The sequence below is a fragment of the Lepidochelys kempii genome, chromosome 5 (assembly GCF_965140285.1).
Source record: "Lepidochelys kempii isolate rLepKem1 chromosome 5, rLepKem1.hap1, whole genome shotgun sequence".
In the NCBI taxonomy this organism is placed as follows: domain Eukaryota; kingdom Metazoa; phylum Chordata; order Testudines; family Cheloniidae; genus Lepidochelys; species Lepidochelys kempii.
The window spans coordinates 1,354,121-1,371,881 of NC_136384.1; the positions used below are offsets into that span (position 1 = coordinate 1,354,121).

The 17,761-nt window shown below is 62.7% G+C and overlaps 1 protein-coding gene across 2 annotated transcripts in view; it reads right to left on the bottom strand.

Annotated features, from left to right (window-relative positions):
* TESK1 (testis associated actin remodelling kinase 1) overlaps positions 1-2,520 on the bottom strand; it is a 31,485-nt gene extending 28,965 nt beyond the window's left edge. Inside the window, exon 1 of one of the 2 annotated variants that reach the window (XM_073343285.2) lies at positions 1,762-2,520. In XM_073343285.2, coding sequence (XP_073199386.1) covers positions 1,762-2,007 — 246 coding nt within the window. In that variant the 5' untranslated portion in view covers positions 2,008-2,520. The remainder of the gene's footprint in view (positions 1-1,761) is intronic. The other variant, XM_073343284.2, reaches the window with a different exon arrangement.
* Between the last annotated feature and the right edge of the window lie 15,241 nt (positions 2,521-17,761).

Sequence of the window (17,761 nt, forward strand, 5' to 3'; positions counted from 1 at the left end):
CCCCCGGCAGGCAGAGCGCCCTGCCCGCGACTGGCCCCGCCACCGCGCTCAACAGTGGGTGGGACCCAGGTCATCGATGGGCCCAGCACCCCCATCCCATTCTGCCCAACGCCACCTGGGCCCACAGCTGCACCCCGCTAAGCTGCCGTACTGAGGTGCAAAGACGTCGCTCTTCCCTGACCTGCCCCACAGAATTACAAGGGACCCCCTGTCCCCCACTCGGCCCCATTGGCTCCGCTCACACCCAGAGCTTCCTGGCTTGGCTTCCCACTGTCCCTACAGCTGTAAACAGCCTGGACACGCCCCACACCCTGCAACACACAATCCTGTGCTCCGGCCCCAGCTGCCAGCCCTCTGCCCTGGGAGCCCAGGGCAGGGGCCCCCACAGCTCAGCCACTGCAGCCCCCTCCCCTGCGGCTGGGCAGACACACACACTGCCCCTCTGCCCTGGGAGTCCCGACACCCCCACACAGCCACGGACACACACTGCTCCTCTGCCCTGGGAGTCCCGACACCCCCACACACACTCAGGAGCTCAGCAAGGGAGGGGTTCTGAAGCACCCGAGACCCAAGGGGACGGGACACCCCAGCTAACAAAGCCCCCTCCTCGTGCCCAGGCCCTGTGGTGCCTAAGAGCCCAGGGCCCAGCAAAGAGCGTGTGGTGTCTGGCGCGTCCCAGAGCCCCGAGGTGAGGTTGCTCTGGGTTTGCAGAGGGGAAGCACTGCCCACAGCAGAGCCGCCTGACCCAGGTCCCCGCGCCAGGGACCCTGGGCTCCCAGGTTTGGGTGGGGGAGGGGAAAGCCACTGTCCTGGAGACGAGGTGCGGGGTTCAGGGTTCCCCGGCCACGCCGACCAGCCTTGCTGAACTCCATACCTGGCCAAATGCCAGGGCCAAGGCCTGAAGACCAGAGGCCAGCAGGAGCCTGGGGGAAGCTGTGCCAGGGACCTGGGAGAGGGAGTGGGGTGTCCCCACAATAGCCCAATGGCCGGCGCTCCCTGGCACCCAGCCCCCATGGCTGGTGCCCACTGGTACCCACCCTCCTATCTTCTAGCCCCTGGCCCACAGCCCAGCCCACGCGCCCATGGCCCAGAGGAACTGGAGGAACGGCTCTGACAGGTTGCTGAGCCGGCCCTCTCCACCCCCAGCCAGAGGCCTTGAGCCGGGGCATAGGACAAGGAAGAGGCAACTGCCACAAGGCAACCATGGTCCCTGTCCCTTGTGCGGTCCCCACACTGCCCAGTTTCCCACCCCTCCAAGGCACCATCCCCATGGAGCCCTCCCATCCCCATGCACCTGCCCCACCCCTTTGAAGCGCCAGTCTCCTCAGAACCCTGCGCAAACGACCATCCCCATGGCACCCAACCCTTACCCCTCTGAGGTGCCCAACCCATGCACCTGCCCTGTCCCTGAAGTGCCCATCCCATCCCATGCTGCCCATCCTCACATGTCCATCCTGCCCTGCCCATCCCCAGGGGCCCGTCCCCGTCCCGCACTGCCCGTCCCCAGGTGCCCGTCCCCGTCCCGCACTGCCCGTCCCCAGGTGCCCGTCTCCGTCCCGCCCTGCCCGTCCCCAGGTGTCCGTCTCCGTCCCGCACTGCCCGTCCCCAGGTGCCCGTCTCCATCCCGCACTGCCCGTCCCCAGGTGCCCGTCCCCGTCCCGCACTGCCCGTCCCCAGGTGCCCGTCCCCGTCCTGCCCTGCCCGTCCCCAGGTGCCCGTCTCCGTCCCGCACTGCCCGTCCCCAGGTGCCCGTCCCCGTACCTTGAAGACCTCGGAGAAGAAGCCGGCTCCGATCTTCTCGCAGTAGAAGTCGTCGATGCGGGCCAGGGTGGAGACAGCGCTGCGCAGGGCCCGGTACGAGGAGGGCCGGAGGCGCCCACAGCCCTGCCAGGCGGCCAGAGGCTCCCCGTCACCCTCGTCCAGCCGGTCCACCCGCAGGGAGAGCCCGGGCCGCCGGCTCAGCTTCTCCCAGTCCATGTCGGGCGCGCTGAGCACCCCCAGAGCCATTCACATAGTGCTCGGCTCGGCCCCCTGCCTGGGCACAGCTCCCCTCGCCCCCAGCTGGGAGCCCAGTGTCCTGCCCGGGCGGGGGCACAGACAGGCGCAGGGCCTGGGGGCCTTCAGGGGCCCCAGGACCAGAGGGGATCCAGGGGAGTTGGGCACCAGGGGCAGGGGAGGGGGCAGCCCCTGGGGAGGGGTGGGGATGGGGGGGTCATGCCCTGGGGTGGGGCCGGGGGGCTGCAGCAGGCCCGGGGCAATGGCCGGAGTGGGGGCGGGGGCCCCGGGTGGAGCCGGGGCAGGGGATCGGGAGCAGGGCGCTCCGGCGGGGGGCAGCCCCGGGGCGCAGCGGAGCTCGGGCTCGCCAGGGGCCCGGCCGGGCTCGGTTCCGCCGCTCCGTGTCTCCGCTTCTCTGCGGCTCCGAGCGCGGCCCTGAGAGCGGAGGGGACCGGAGAGGCGGAGCCGGGGCGGGGCGAGCCCTTAACTCCTTGGGTACCAGCCTCCCAGTCCGCTGCTGCCGCGCTCCCCGGCTCCCTCCCGGCCCCGGCCCCAGCCCCTGCCCCGCTCCCCGGCTCCCTCCCGGCCCCTGCCCCGCTCCCCGGCCCCCGGCTCCTGTCCCGTCCCCCTGCCCCGCTCCCCGGCTCCCTCCCGGCCCCTGCCCCAGCCCCGCTCCCCGGCCCCCTCCCGGCCCCTGCCCCGCTCCCCGGCCCCCTCCCGGCCCCTGCCCCGCTCCCCGGCCCCCTCCCGTCCCCCGGCCCCTGCCCCAGCCCCGCTCCCCGGCTCCGTCCCAGCCCCAGCCCCGCTCCCCGGCCCCCTCCCGGCCTCTGCCCCTGCCCCGCTCCCCGGCTCCCTCCCGGCCCCTGCCCCGCTCCCCGGCCCCCGGCTCCTGTCCCGTCCCCCTGCCCCGCTCCCCGGCCCCCTCCCGGCCCCTGCCCCGCTCCCCGGCCCCCGGCTCCTGTCCCGTCCCCCTGCCCCGCTCCCCGGCTCCCTCCCGGCCCCTGCCCCGCTCCCCGGCTCCCTCCCGGCCTCTGCCCCTGCCCCGTCCCCCGGCTCCTGTCCCGTCCCCCTGCCCCGCTCCCCGGCTCCCTCCCGGCCCCGGCCCCTGCCCCTGCCCCGCTCCCCGGCTCCCTCCCGGCCCCTGCCCCGCTCCCCGGCTCCCTCCCGGCCCCTGCCCCGCTCCCCGGCTCCCTCCCGGCCTCTGCCCCTGCCCCGTCCCCCGGCTCCTGTCCCGTCCCCCTGCCCCGCTCCCCGGCCCCCTGCCCCGGCCACCGGCCCCAGCCTCTGCTCCGGTTCAGCCTCTGACCTGACAAGCCGCAGGCCCTGCAAGGGGCCCCACATCCCAGAGCCTGGCCGGGACGGGCTCCCCAGGGCATGTGGGGCCCTGCCCCCAAGGGCACCTAGCGCCTGCCTGGGCAGGGTCCCCCGTGCTTAATGTTTAGTTATTAAGAGGGAAAATGCCATGAAGCCCCTGTAGAAATCCCCCGTCCTCACCCCGTGAACGCGGCGGGCAGGCCTGGTCGCCCCAGCCCCAGCCGGGACATTCGAATGGGAAAGGTTCAGAGGAGGGTGACAGAAATGGCCCCTCGGTGTGGGGGTGTCTCCACTACAGGCCTGGACGGGTCTTAGACCTGCCCTCAGGTCCCAGCCCCCGCCGAACCGGCCGCCAGCCCCCGCCATGTCCTGTCAGCCTTGCTCCGTCACCCAGGACTCTGGGCTCCACTTCCCCGCCGGCCTCCCCGGCCTGCTGTGCCCAGCCCCAGCCATTTACAGATGGCCCCGAGTGGGCTGAGCACACCCTGCGCCAGGAGGGCAACTGGACTCCATGTCTTTGGGAACGGCAGCCCAGCAACCCCCTGGCCGAGCTGGCACAGCCCGCAAGACCGCGTGCTCCTGCCAGGGCCATGGTGTTGAGGGCAGAGATTCTCCCAGCGCCGCTCTGGCAACTTGCTCTGGGGAGGCCCCGTGGGCTGGGGGACGGGGCCCCGAAACCCATCGCCAAAGAAGGGGGATGGTCTGTAATGTCTGGATGACTCCTAGGCATGCCTCGGTTTCCTGCCGCACTTTGCGTTGTTACCCATGGGGGGGTAAGTCTGCTCCAGGGTCAGCGCAGAAAAGGAAGTGGGTGTCCCGGGGCCGTCTGGGCCGCAGTGCAGAAGGTTGTTAAGGAGCTGGCCGCACCCCATGGTGATGCTGGATCCCAGCCAGGCCATGGGACCCCAGTGCCCAGCACCTGGACACCCAGGGACCCACAGGCAAGGGGCAGGAGGTCCCCCCAGCTCTCAGCAGGGAAGCTGGGCAGAGATCCCTGCTGGAGGACAAAGGGCTGAGACAGGCCAGGCAGGGGGTACAGAGCAGGCTACTGGAGGGAACTGGCTGCTCGCACCTGGGACTGACCAGCCGAGGGAGCGAGAGAGGGCCAGGGCCTGACCTGGGGCCAGGCCAGCCCGGCTGGGGAGCTGCTCTGCTCGGCCAGGTGGACGATGCTTCAGCCTGCAGATCTCTGGGCTGAGCTAAGGGCTGCCCATGGGGGCTCCAGGTGCCTGACAAACGCTGCTCTGGCTGGAACAGGCTGCCGGGCAGCACTGCAGACCCTGGCAGGGGGCATCGGTCCCTGCGGAGGAGACATGTCTTGCCCAGGGTCTGGCTGGGACTCGCTGGGCAGGGCTCTGGGGGTGGAGCAGGAGGCTGGGGCCCAGGGGTTCAGATTCAGAGGCGATGGGGCTGCGGGGCTGGGGGAAGGAAGAATGGCCAGACCAAAGGTCCATCTAGCCCAGTATCCTGTCTCCCGACAGTGGCCAAGGCCAGGTGCCCCAGAGGGAATGAACAGAACAGGGAATCACCCCTTCCCAGAGCAGGGCCCTGTGGGAGTCTGGCCCTCTGAAGGGATTCTCCAAAGGACTGTTCACAACCTGGGGCATAGCACACATCTTGTGGATCCATGACACTAGATAGAGCGGGGATGGGGGCAGGACTCCTGGGTTCTATCCCCAGCTCTGGCAGGGGAGTGGGATCAAGTGGTTAGAGCAGGGACCTGGGAGCCAGGACTCCTGGGTTCTCTTCCCAGCTCTGCCATTCACGCAGTATGTGATCTTAGGCAGGCCACGTCCCTTCTCTGAACCTCAGTTTCCCCTTCTAGTCACAGCGCCTCTCCTAGGGAGTGGGTGAGGTGTAGGGAAGGGCGAACTCTTGTTATTTGCCAGGGAAACTGTGAACTGGGCAAACTGTATATGTGCCTGGCAGGTCTGCCCATGCCCATCCCACAGGGGCTGCATGCTGCGTGGCCCCCTCATGGGCAAATAACAGCAGCTCCGTCCTGTGGCTTGTGGCTCGGAGGATGGGCTAGATGGGCTAAGGATGGCAGGTGCCAGGGGAAGGGGCTGCCATGGGCCCTGTTTACCCAGCCGGGCTAAGGATGGGCTAGATCGCCTGACGGGCTGTCCCCCCCGACTTCAGCAACTCTGATCAGTGAACTATGGAGGAGGGGTGGCCGTAGCCGGGGCCAGCTGGTCCTGGCTTTCTCAGCGCCGCCTTGGCAGGCTGGGCTGGCTGCATAGACACAGCTCAGACCAAGGCCTGTCCCGAGAGCCTGAGGGGCTGCTGGGCCAGGCCTGCTCATCGGGGCTCAGGGTTAGGGCCAGTGTGGGTTCTCGTGGTGCCCGTTGCATGCAGAGCACTGCGGTCCCGTCGCTCGCTGGAGCAGAGGATGTACAGGGGGCAATCGCGCCGAATCTGCCTGGAACCACGTGGGTCCCTGGCTGCTCCTGGTGCAGCTCGGAGCCCAGAGGCAGCCCTGCCCATGGGGTGCAGGGACTGGCATCGCATGCGACAGCAGGAGATAAGAGCGGCTCAATCTGCAGGAGGCTCATTAACCAGATGGCACTGCAGGTTCATGCCCGAGTGACTGATAACAAACCCCGGGCTGATAACAAACGCCCTGGAGCTCCCAGCCACTCCCCCAGCAGAGTGACCCCGTCTGCCCGGCCTGGCAGCTGGCACGCTGGTGGGAGTCACTCGCTGGCACGGGGCGAGGCTGAGCCCTGACCCAAAGCTCGCTGCTGGAAGCGGATTGCAGAAGCTCATGGCTAGACGTGGGGGGAGACTGCAGATCCCAGCATGCAGCGGGGCCAAGCTGCTCAGAGCTGGCTGATGCTTTGCATGCCAGGGCCCCTGGTCTCCATGGGTCCCCCATCCCAGAGCAGCCTTGGGGCCCCGTGCTACCTGGAGTTTAGCCAGTGAAGCTGGGACCTTCTCCCTAGGCCAGGGCCCCTCACGCTGGTCTGGCTCCTGGTCCCTTGCCTGGCACGTACAGCAGCAGAGATGCTCAGACGGGAAGAAATGTGCCAAGGACAAAGCTCCAAATACAGCAGGAGACTGGGCACCACAATGTGGGGGATGCAAAGGGGAAGTTGGGAGGGGGCCCAGGGGGCTGCTGGGGACATAGGGGTCCCTGGGGTGGGGTGGGATCTGGGGACTGCCAGGGACATAGGGCTCCCTGGGGTGGAATCTGGGGACTGCTGGGGACATAGGGGTCCCTGGGGTGGGGTGGGATCTGGGGGCTGCTGGGGGGGTGAGCTCACTTGGGGTGGGCCTGGGTGCTGCTCACATTCTGGTGAATTTCAGGTTGTTTTCTTCTGAGACAGGTGAGAGAAAACAGCTGAGACCAACCCTCCCCCTGCCCTCCAACTCCACTCCGCTGGGGGGCCCTGCCCTGGGGATAAGTGAGAAACCCTCCCTTGTGTGCCCACGTGGGGCCTGCCTGTGATGTCGGGGTGACCCCTGAGCCTGGCAGTGCCTGGCTGGATAGGGGATTGCTCCCCAGTGGGCAGAGCGGGAGACAGGGGTGGGGTGGGTCATGTGACCATCAGGGTGGGGGTGCATGGGGTGTTAACAGTCTGGCTGGAGCCAGCCAGACGGATGGAGGATCCCAGAGCACAAGGGGAACCTCAGTGACAGAACGAATCCCCTGCAGGCGGAGCCCGTGACCCAGCCTGGGGCTCCGGGGGCCAGTGGCCTGAGATGCCAGGAGGTGTCTGTGTTAAGAGCTGAGCTCTCGCTGGGACTGACTGACAGACAGGCAGAGCCAGGGAATGGATCCTGCAGCCCCCTGGCTACAGACTAACACACCTGCTCCGGCTGGGCCAGGCTGCCGGGTGTCCCTGCAGGGCCGAGCTGGGCGCGTCAGTACCAGGGTCTGGCTCAGTGGGCAGGAGTCCGGGGGTGGCAGGAGGCTCAGCCCCGGTCCACACTGCAGAATTACTTCGGTGTAGCTCCGTCGCTCGGGGTAACCCACATGCAGTCACACCGCCCTTGGCCCCGTACAGGCCGCGCTATGGCTTCTCCCGCCCCTCGGGGAGAGGGGTTCACCACGCCCACAGGGAGTGCTCCCCCCCCGGCTTGCAGTGTCTGCCCTCAGTCTCGGAGGCCAGCGGGTGCTGGAAGGAAGAGCGGCCCCGGGGGGATGGTCCTGACCTACTGAAGGGATCCTCCGAGAGCCCGTTTCTAAGTTGGGGCTCAGCCCCGATCCTGTGGGCCTGGGACACTTGACACAGTCCTTCTCCCAGAGATGTTAAGAGTAACAAGAAGGGTTTTTTCAGGTATGTTGGTAACAAGAAGAAAGCCAAGGACAGTGTGGGCCCCTTACTGAATGAGGGAAGCAACCTAGTGACAGAGGATGTGGAAAAAGCTAATGTACTCAATGCTTTTTTTGCCTCTGTCTTCACGAACAAGGTCAGCTCCCAGACTGCTGCGCTGGGCATCACAACATGGGGAATAGATGGCCAGCCCTCTGTGGAGATAGAGGTGGTTAGGGACTATTTAGAAAAGCTGGACGTGCACAAGTCCATGGGGCCGGACGAGTTGCATCCGAGAGTGCTGAAGGAATTGGCGGCTGTGATTGCAGAGCCATTGGCCATTATCTTGGAAAACTCGTGGCGAACCGGGGAAGTCCCGGATGACTGGAAAAAGGCTAATGTAGTGCCCATCTTTAAAAAAGGGAAGAAGGAGGATCCTGGGAACTACAGGCCAGTCAGCCTCACCTCAGTCCCTGGAAAAATCATGGAGCAGGTCCTCAAGGAATCAATCCTGAAGCACTTGCATGAGAGGAAAGAGATCAGGAACAGCCAGCATGGATTCACCAAGGGAAGGTCATGCCTGACTAATCTAATCGCCTTTTATGATGAGATTACTGGTTCTGTGGATGAAGGGAAAGCAGTGGATGTATTGTTTCTTGACTTTAGCAAAGCTTTTGACACGGTCTCCCACAGTATTCTTGTCAGCAAGTTAAGGAAGTATGGGCTGGATGAATGCACTACAAGGTGGGTAGAAAGCTGGCTAGATTGTCGGGCTCAACGGGTAGTGATCAATGGCTCCATGTCTAGTTGGCAGCCGGTATCAAGTGGAGTGCCCCAAGGGTCGGTCCTGGGGCCGGTTTTGTTCAATATCTTCATAAATGATCTGGAGGATGGTGTGGATTGCACTCTCAGCAAATTTGCGGATGATACTAAACTGGGAGGAGTGGTAGATACGCTGGAGGGGAGGGATAGGATACAGAAGGACCTAGACAAATTGGAGGATTGGGCCAAAAGAAATCTGATGAGGTTCAATAAGGATAAGTGCTGGGTCCTGCACTTAGGACGGAAGAACCCAATGCACAGCTACAGACTAGGGACCGAATGGCTAGGCAGCAGTTCTGCGGAAAAGGACCTAGGGGTGACAGTGGACGAGAAGCTGGATATGAGTCAGCAGTGTGCCCTTGTTGCCAAGAAGGCCAATGGCATTTTGGGATGTATAAGTAGGGGCATAGCGAGCAGATTGAGGGACGTGATCGTTCCCCTCTATTTGACATTGGTGAGGCCTCATCTGGAGTACTGTGTCCAGTTTTGGGCCCCACACTACAAGAAGGATGTGGATAAATTGGAGAGAGTCCAGCGAAGGGCAACAAAAATGATTAGGGGACTGGAACACATGACTTATGAGGAGAGGCTGAGGGAGCTGGGATTGTTTAGCCTGCAGAAGAGAAGAATGAGGGGGGATTTGATAGCTGCTTTCAACTACCTGAAGGGGGGTTCCAAAGAGGATGGCTCTAGACTGTTCTCAATGGTAGCAGATGACAGAACGAGGAGTAATGGTCTCAAGTTGCAGTGGGGGAGGTTTAGATTGGATATTAGGAAAAACTTTTTCACTAGGAGGGTGGTGAAACACTGGAATGCGTTACCTAGGGAGGTGGTAGAATCTCCTTCCTTAGAGGTTTTTAAGGTCAGGCTTGACAAAGCCCTGGCTGGGATGATTTAACTGGGAATTGGTCCTGCTTCGAGCAGGGGGTTGGACTAGATGACCTTCTGGGGTCCCTTCCAACCCTGATATTCTATGATTCTATGATTCTATGATTCCCTGCGGCCCCAGCCTCGCCCGCCTGCTCCCCGGCTCCTGCTACACTTGCTGTCGCTTGCGAGGCCTGGCTGTGCTCCCTAGGGCGCAGCCATCTTCCCTGCTGGCCCCTGGCTTCCAGCGCATCTCCCCGGCGCTGCCCCCTGGCCGTTCCCCTCCTCTGCCTCAGGGTCTCATGCGGCTCTTGTCCCTCTGCTCCCTACCAGGGCCCCCAGCAGAACCGTCTCCAGCTCCCACGCCCCTGCGAGCCCTGCTGCATGGCGTGGGATGGGAACCCGGGCGCAGACTCCGCCATCGAGAGGCTGCTGCTGGAGGTGTTACCTCTCCGGGACCTGCCCTGGGCTTTGGCGATGGGGTAAGCCAGGCCTGTGCCCCAAGGAGCGTCCCAGCGGTGGGGCCGAGGGACCGAGCCGGGGGAGCCGGGAGAGTTTGTCCTCTCACACGCTCGGTATTATCTCACCTCGGTGTTGAGCCACCTACATCTTACATCCCCCCACCGTGGTCCTGTGCCATCACTCGGGGGAGCCGGGGGGTCAAGGTGAATCGCTACCACCTGCTCGCAGCGCGAAGGCGTCTTGTCTGAGCCCACCAGAGGAGGTTCCCCCAAAGCTACCGGCTGCCGGCTACACACGCACCCCACTCCGGGCTGCCGCAGGCCCTGCCCTTTCCCTCCGCAGGCTTGCAGCTTACACACCCTGCTTTGCTACACTCAAGTGCCCTGTCCCCTATGTTCTGGCCACCGCCATGCCCACCGACCCACTGCCCTCAGGGAAGCAGTGTCCCCTGGGCCCCGTCTCACCTCAGCTCAGCTCTCCTAAGCACCAGGCACCTAGACCGGTTCATAGTCAATCCCAACTGATGTTTATTTACCAGAGCCTGAGACAGAAATTCAAACAAAAGGGTTTGAAAAGATCTGTCTGCAGAGAACAGAAAAACATACTGTGCAATGTAGAGCCCGCACCTCTTCACGCAGTCCTGCCCGGTCTAACAAGGAGCTTCCCCCGCCCCGCCAGTCAATCCACATGGCACTTGTCCCCTCCTGAGAGCTGGGATCCGCCTTTTATGAGCCACCCCTGCCGGCAGAGTGTCACTTCCCTAACGGGTAATCTTTGTGCCCTCTTCCTTCTCTTCTGGTAGCAGCCCTTTGGTTGGATCAGCACTCAGCCTGCATCTCCCCCGGCCATAAACACAGAGCGGGGCTAGGTCAGGGATCTCAGCTGTTCTCACTGAGCCAGATGACAGGTCTCACCTCCTCCCGCATTCACCAGGTCCCAGAGTCCTGCCGATGTTCGCTATGCTAGGATCCATCAGTGACTGGGAAACACCTAGTTCTGAGCTCTGGGCAGACCCCCCCCCCCCCGGCCGCCTGTGACCCGATAGCAGATGTGATGCACCAGCCAGGGCCTGTCTGCAGCCAGGGCCTGTCTGCATGGCGGGTACCCAGGTGTGAGCCCAGGAGCAGCCCAGATGGGAGGAGGCCCAAGGACCAAGCTCTGGGGTGAGACAAGGTGCCAGGCATGCAGAGGGGGCTGCTCTGGGCATAGGAGCCCCGTGGGTGTGACGATGTGGGACTGTTCTTAATATTTCCTCTGAATACTGTAGGGGTGCCTCAGTTTCCCCTATGCATTTCTTAAGTCTCTAGGTGGTGGGATAAGGGGGTGCAATTGTTGCAGAGCAAAGGGCCAGGGTACATAAATGGCCGACACTCTGTCTCCTGGCCACTGATGGCCTGGGCCCTTCCCCCCTGCAAGGTGAGAGCTAAAGCGTTGGAGAACAAAGGAATCAAGTAACCTCCTGGCCCGGGAAAGGGACAAAGCCCAGAGGAGGAGGGGCTGGAGGGTGAGTCAGTTTGGGGCTGGCTGGGGACATGGAGTGAAGGGCAGACGTGGTTGTCTGGCTCACTGCCCCCAAAATGGACCCGGCGGAGGGGTCCTGTTCTCTGCACCTACAAGCTCTGTGTTAGACCATGTTCCTGTCGTCTAATAAACCTCTGTTTTACTGGCTGGCTGAGAGTCACGTCTGACTGCGGAGTTGGGGGGCAGGACCCTCTGGCTTCCCCAGGAGCTCCGCCTGGGCGGACTGGCTGTGGGAAGCGCACGGAGGAGCAGAGGAGGCTGAATGCTCCAAGGTCAGACCCAGGAAGGTGGAAGCCTGGTGAGCTGTGTGTCCTGAAGACAGGCTGCTCACAGAAAGGCGACTGCCCCAGAGTCCTGCCTGGCTTCATGGGGAGCAGTTCCAGAGCATCGCCCGGGGACCCCGTGACAGTGAGGTTGGGGCCAGCTGGGCTCAGGGGGCAGAGTGAAGGTGAGTGGTACTGACAGTAGAAGCCGAGAGTAGGGCAGGGCTGAGGATGAGGGGCTAGAAGGTGAGGCACAGGCTCAGGGACAGGAAGTCACAGCAGAAGAGGAAGCCGATCTCACCTCTGTTTGCCCTTCACTAGCCAGGCAGCCCCAGGCTCAGACAAGGGCAGGAGCTGGGCAGCCTGGCTGTGGGGCGATTCTTTCATGGGTCCGTGCTGAGCCCCCACAAGCTGCCAGCTTCTTGGACCCTCTCCCCGGCCCAGAAGAAAGCTCCTAGGATATGGTGCATTTCACCTCCTTACTCCTCGCTCCATCCCCTCCCTGGCTGAGGGTGTTAACCCAGCACCGCCCGGCCTGAGGCTGGTGCCTCACCCCCTCCCGTGGGCCAGAGGGGGCATCATGTGGGCAGGGCATTTTTGGGGATGTTGCTAAGGAACCACCACAAACGGAGAAAGCGTTAGCGTAAGGCACCCAGCCCCCACGCTGCCCACAGCGGCTGCTTCCTGTGCCAGGAAGGGGGCAGAGAGCCCCGGGGAGAGCTGCTGGGCTCGGCCCTCCAGCTCCCCGAGAGCGCCCCACTGACCATCACAGAGCCCAGAAGGGCCCATCCCGCTCCGATGCCGCAGAGCTGAGTGGGCGATGGGACGAGGGGGGCGGGCTGGCCGGGGACTCTGCTGCTGCTCAGAGCCAATGCAGGCTCTGCCCTTTATTGCCTCTCCCGGCCTGGCAAATCCCATTTAGAGCTTAATAAGCAACCACGCGGCTCGCTAACATTTCTCATCCTCTTCTGCTGCTCCACGCTGAGGCAGCCCCCGGCGTGAGCCGAGCATGGATCAGAACCAGCCGGCCCGGGGAAAACCTGCCTCCCGCAGCTGCTGCAGTGGCCGAGCCCCAGGCTGGCTGCTAGGAACATCCCTCGCCCCTCCACCTGGCCAGATGTGCCAGGCTCGCACAGCCTGGGCAGACGGAGATCCTCTGCAGGACGGTCTCTCTGACACTCTGAGGCCAGAGAGCCGCTCGCTGCACTCCCCAGGCAGGCTACAAATGGGGAAGGAAAAGGGTTCAAACAGCACCCGTGGTCCCAGCTCCCCAGGAAGGTGTGGGCTGTGTGGGGCACTGGGTGAGAGAACAGCCTGGTGCCACCCATGGCCGGAGCCCCCAGTATCTGTGTCTGGGCTAGTGCAGGGGGGCCGCTAGTGTAGACAGGAGGCCAGCGCTCTCCCTGCCCGATAGTGGGGCCTGTCTCCCACTGCGTCTGTGCAGCAGCTGGCAGAGCGCCCGGTGCAACAGGGCCCTGCTCCCCGCTGGGGCTCCAGGGACCTCCATGACATGAATAAATACCCAGACTAGCCCTGGCCTAGTTTCTCTCCTGTCCTATTTCAGGATGTCAGTTACCCCACCCTGCTGATCCCTGCCTGGGCAGGTTCCGCTGGCTCTGGACAAACAGGTCTCCGACTGGCTCCCAGAGGAAATTAACATCCTCCAGGCCAGGGGCTTTTACAAGTGTGTGTGCAAGCCAGTGCTCACGGTGAGCCAAGTGCGTCAGCACTGGCTGCAGGGCAGGGGAGCGGCCCGTGACAGATACCCAGGCAAAGGGGCGCTGGGGCCCCTGGCAGGGCAGGATTGTTACCTCTTTGCCTTTCAGCAGCACCCCCAGGCCCTGAGCAGGACCAGGCTCTGCTGTACTGGGTGCCTTGGCACAGAGGTGTCCAGGACCCACAGGGTCGGTGCTAGGTCCCAGCTTTGCAATGGTCTGTAAGAGGAACCTGCCAGAGTGCCAGACCCCTCGGGGTCTTGCTCTTCTTCCTCCAGGGTGAGCCACGCAGTTTCACCGCCTCCTGCAGCCCCCCTGCTCCACCCCATGAGCTCCGCTCAGTGAGTCCCACTGAGACAGAGCCCAGTGGAGACCTGTCCACTCCGCAGGGATTAATGCAGCTCGCCCAGCATCTGGAGTGACACTCACACAGCGCTGCCAGAGCCGTCGGGTCGATCAGGCACCTGGACACAGCACAGGGAGCCCTCAGGGTAGCAGTAACGAGGCTGGTTCTGGCGGGACCCCACGGAGAGTGCCAATTCAGGACAAATGGCTTCAAGCAGGGCAGTCACAGCCCCAGGCTGGGGTTTCTGTGCACACCAAGGCAAACCAAACCAGACAGACAGAGAGGACTTTGGTTTTACCCCACTGGCTAACCACACGTCACACAAGCAATTCCCTTAGACACTCCGATGAAGTGAGCTGTAGCTCACGAAAGCTCATGCTCAAATAAATTGGTTAGTCTCTAAGGTGCCACAAGTCCTCCTTTTCTTTTTGCGAATACAGACTAACATGGCTGTTACTGGGAAACTGGACAGGTTTCAGAGTATCTCCACCAGTGCCACTCGTTATGAGGACAGATGGTTATGAAAACCAATACCCCCGTAAAAGAAAAAAGGTTCCCTCAATCCCAAAGGACCAAGCCCCAGACCTAGGTCAAAATACAAATCAGATCTTACCCACAAATCACGCTGTTGCCCATCCTTTAGAATCTGAAATCTAAAGGTTTATTCATAAAAAGAAAAAGAGAGAGACGAGAGCTAGAATGGGTTCAATGGAATCAATGACATACAGGAATGGCAAATTTCAGAGGAACAGCCGTGTTAGTCTGTATTCGCAAAAAGAAAAGGAGTACTTGTGGCACCTTAGAGACTAACCAATTTATTTGAGCATGAGCTTTCGTGAGCTACAGCTCACTTGCTGTAGCTCACGAAAGCTCATGCTCAAATAAATTGGTTAGTCTCTAAGGTGCCACAAGTACTCCTTTTCTTTTTAGGAATGGCAAAGTTCTTGGTTCAGGCTTGTAGCAGTGACGGAATAAACGGCAGGTTCAAATCTAGTCTCTGGAGAACATCCCCAGCTGGGATGGGTCATTCAGTCCTTGGTTCAGAGCTTCTGTTTGTAGCCAAGTCCCTCCAGAGGTCAGAAGCAGGACTGAAGACAAGATGGAGGAGCTGCAGCAGCTTTTTATAGTCTCTTGCCATGTGGTCTCTGCTTTCTTTGTCCCAAGGACAAGCTGCCCATCACCTGGCCTGGAAACACCTCAGAGTTCTCTCCATAGGCAGGTCCCTGCACACCTTGCTGAGACCCAAGGTGTATCTGCCTTCTCTCAACGGGCCAGGTGTGTAGCTGATGGTCCTTAATGGGCCGTCCAGCAGGCTAGGCAGAGCTGACACCAACGTGTCTGGGGTGTCCCCCAGAAGCACAGCACAAGTTTGAAAAACAGACAGTCTAGAGCCAATACTTATAACTTTAACTACAAAAATGATACATGCACCCAGATAGCATAATCATAATCAGCAAACCATAACCGTGTCTTAGACACCTCATTTAACCCCCTTTATACAAGATTTGGTGCCAGTGCATGACCTTGGTTGCAACAATGATCTATACAGTCCCAGATGATGTCAATAACATCACAGTAGCCCAGAGAACTGATGGTTGGAGCATCGTCCAGTCTGGTCAGCCCAGAGCCCAGCCAAGCTGTTGGGAACCCCTTGGGTCAAGCTCTGTCTGATCTCATAGATCAGACTCCAGGTGAGAGCCTGACTCCTCCCAGCTGCCAGCTTTGATCCTCCACCTTGTTGCTCCCCAGTCCTTTGATCTCAAGCTGGGGATTATTCAGTTTCCCTAAGGAGAGGCGGGACAGTCCATATCCTCTGGATCACTGGTTGCTAGGCGCCAGTGTCCTGTTGATTGGAGTTGCTCTCTCTTCTCAGGCCCAGACAGCTGGGGACACCCACACCTATGTGTGTCAGCCTGCCCTGAGAACAAGCAGTCCCCTTCCACCCACCAGGTAACAATGCAGCATATGGGGAAACTGAGGCACAAACAGGCCTCATAAAAATATTACAAACTGTTCCCACTTTGTCACACCCTGCCCATGGAGCGTCCTGCAGATGAATTGGTCCCACACTCCCTTTCCCGACAGAGTGATGCCAACTGTTCCCAGCAGGTGGAAGTGCAAGGGAAGGTGGGAGGAAGGCAAGTGCCTCTGGGGAGTGGGAACAGGGCTCTAGATGCCCCAAGGACTTCCACCTGTGCCTTCCCTCAGCCAGCAGGTGTGGGTCTTTGCTTGGCCAGCCAGCATGGCTCTGTCCTCCACCCAGCAAGGGGAGCCCTAAGGGGCCCCTGTTGGCAGAACAGAGGTTGGGCTGGCCTGATGGGGACCCCCGGGCAAGGGCTTCTGTGTGAGCCAGGCTAGCCCAGCCAGGAGCTGAAATGACCAGCTCACCCCAGAGGGACCCCTGAGGCCCCTGAAGCTCAGCCAGCCATGTCCTCCAGTGAAGGGGTCGGGGGGCACATGTCCTGCAGGATGCCCTGCGTGGCTGCCATGGCCGTGACTCCCGGTCACACCCCGTGTCTGTTCGGGCTGCGGGTTCAATGGCTGCTGAGCGAGAGGCCCTGCCCCCACCCCTTCTGCCCGAGGCCCCAACCCCTGCCCACCAGAGCCCCAAGCGCCCCCCCCGCCCGCAGCCGGAGGAGTCTCAAGCGCCCCCCAGCCGGCCACTGGCTGGAGCTGAGCCCCCGCCGTCTTCAGGGGAGAGGGGAAGCGAGGTCAGGGCCTTGGGGCAGAGCATGGGCAGGGCCACAGCCTGGGTTGGGGCGGCTCAGCCTCCCTGGCCTTCTGGACCCACCGCTCAGGCCTAAGCCCCAGTCCAGTGTCGTCAAAGAGGCTGAAGGCGCGTGGCTGCAGCCGGCAGGAGGTGGCTGACTTTGACCTCTCCCGGGACAAGCCCGAGCCCCGGGTCCAGGCCATCCAGGCCCCTGCCCTTCGTGCTGAGCTCCGAGGGTCACTGGCCTTTGTTTACTTCCTCCCAGCCGGCTCCTCCAGAGACACCAAACCAGCACCCCTGCCAGCCAGGGTGACCAGATGTCCCAATTTTATCGGGACAGTCCTGATATTTTGGGGTAATAAGCGCCGATTACTCCCCACCCCGTCCCGATTTCTCACACTTTCGATCTGGTTACGCTACTGCCAACCTCCCCCCGGCCCTGCCCCTGGAGCAGGGCAGAACAAGCAACTGCCTGGCCCCAGCCCCTTCCCGCAGGCTCCTCCCAGCATGCTCTGCAGGGCCACGCTCCTGCAGACTCGGCCAAGGCGGGCGTGGGGTGAAGCCCACAGTTGAAGGGCCCGCACGGCAGGGCCCTGCCGGCAGCCTCCCCTCTGCTAGGGTGACCCGGTGTCCCGTTGTTGACCGGAACACCCCGTCAAAAAGGGACCCTGGCGGCTCCGGTCAGTACCACCGACCGTGCCGTTAAAGGTCTGCTCGGCCGTGCTGTGGTGCTAAGGCAGGCTAGTCCCGACCTGTCCTGGCTCCGCGCTGCGCCCCGGCAGCAGGTCCAGCTCCTAGGCAGGGGGCCACAGGGCTTCGCGTGCTGCCCCCACCCCGAGCACCGGCTCCGCACTCCCATTGGCTGGGTACCGGCCAGTAGGAGCTGGGGGGCGGTGCCTGCAGGCAAGAGCATCATGTAGCTCCTCCTGCCCACCCGCCTACTAGTGCCGGACCTGCTGGCCACTTCTGGGGCACACGCAACAGGGTGTCAGGACAAGCAGGCAGCCTGCATCAGCCCCCCTGCGGTGTCGCTGACCGGGAGCGGGCCAAGGTAAGCCCACGCCCCAACCCTGAGCCCCAACCCCGTGCCCCTGCCCTGAGCCCCCCCAAACCTGGAGTCCTCCCCTGCACCCCAAAACCCTCACCCCCAGCCCCAGCCCAGAGCCTGCACCCCCTCCCACACCCCAACCCCCTGCCTCAACCCACTGGCCCCTCCCACACTCTGAATCCCTCAGCCCCACCTCCCAGCCTGGAGTCCCCCTCTGCACCTCAAACCCCTCATTCCCAGCCCCACCCCAGAGCCAGCACCCCCAGCCGGAGCCCTCACCCCCTCCAGCATCCCAAGCCCCAACCCCAGCCCAGTGAAAGTGAGTGAGGGTGGGGGAGAGCGAGCCACTGAGGGAGGGGGATGGACTGAGTGGGGCGGGGCCTCGGGGACAGGTGGGGTGTGATGGTGCTGCCCGTGGGAGCCAGCTGAGGTCACTCAG